Genomic DNA, 564 nt, shown 5'->3' with positions numbered 1-564 from the left:
AGGAGATCTTCAAGTCCAACGATCAACCTGTCGCTGCTGTAACCCCCAAATCTTCCAGCACCAGGTCCAGACACTTCTTAAACACCTCCAGGGGTGACTCCACCACCTCCCTGGGCAAACCCAGTCTGGAGGAGCTCAGACACCCTCAGGGTGGTTCCCCGCCCAGAGGAGATCCGAGGTGGATCCGGGGGCTGTAGATGGGGGTGCAGAGGAGCTACACGGAGCTGCGGCGCTTGGTGAGGCCCTGCAGGGCCATGAGGCTGTGCAGCCCCGTGGAGACGGAGCTGATGGCCGAGCGGCGAGCGCTGCAGAAGCACCTGTTGGAGGGAGTCTCCGGGCAGCGCCCGGGAGATGAGTGACTCTGCTCCACACACGTGTCCGAGGTGGACAGGTCCCTGGGGATGATCATGGGGATGGAATACTGCAGCTTCTCCCTGCTCTTGTACCACAGGCACGAGCACATGGACTGGAAGTGGAGGACCTCAGCGTAGACATTGCGGAAGCCTCCACCCCCTCCACCCGCTGGCGGTGGCCCCGCGGGCACGGCTGGGGGGGGCCCGGGGG

At 64.4% G+C, this 564-nt stretch overlaps 1 protein-coding gene across 1 annotated transcript in view; it reads right to left on the bottom strand.

The window, feature by feature from the left end:
* Positions 1–214: 214 nt before the first annotated feature.
* Positions 215–564, bottom strand: part of KCNK3 (potassium channel, subfamily K, member 3) — a gene marked incomplete at its 5' end in the record, with an annotated part of 1,028 nt that continues 678 nt past the window's right edge. Inside the window, one exon of the mRNA XM_009070716.1 lies at positions 215–546. Coding sequence (XP_009068964.1) covers positions 215–546 — 332 coding nt within the window. The remainder of the gene's footprint in view (positions 547–564) is intronic.

This window comes from Acanthisitta chloris, unplaced genomic scaffold, assembly GCF_000695815.1.
Source record: "Acanthisitta chloris isolate BGI_N310 unplaced genomic scaffold, ASM69581v1 scaffold32852, whole genome shotgun sequence".
Lineage (NCBI taxonomy): Eukaryota > Metazoa > Chordata > Aves > Passeriformes > Acanthisittidae > Acanthisitta > Acanthisitta chloris.
This window is presented reverse-complemented; position numbering and strand designations above follow the sequence as displayed.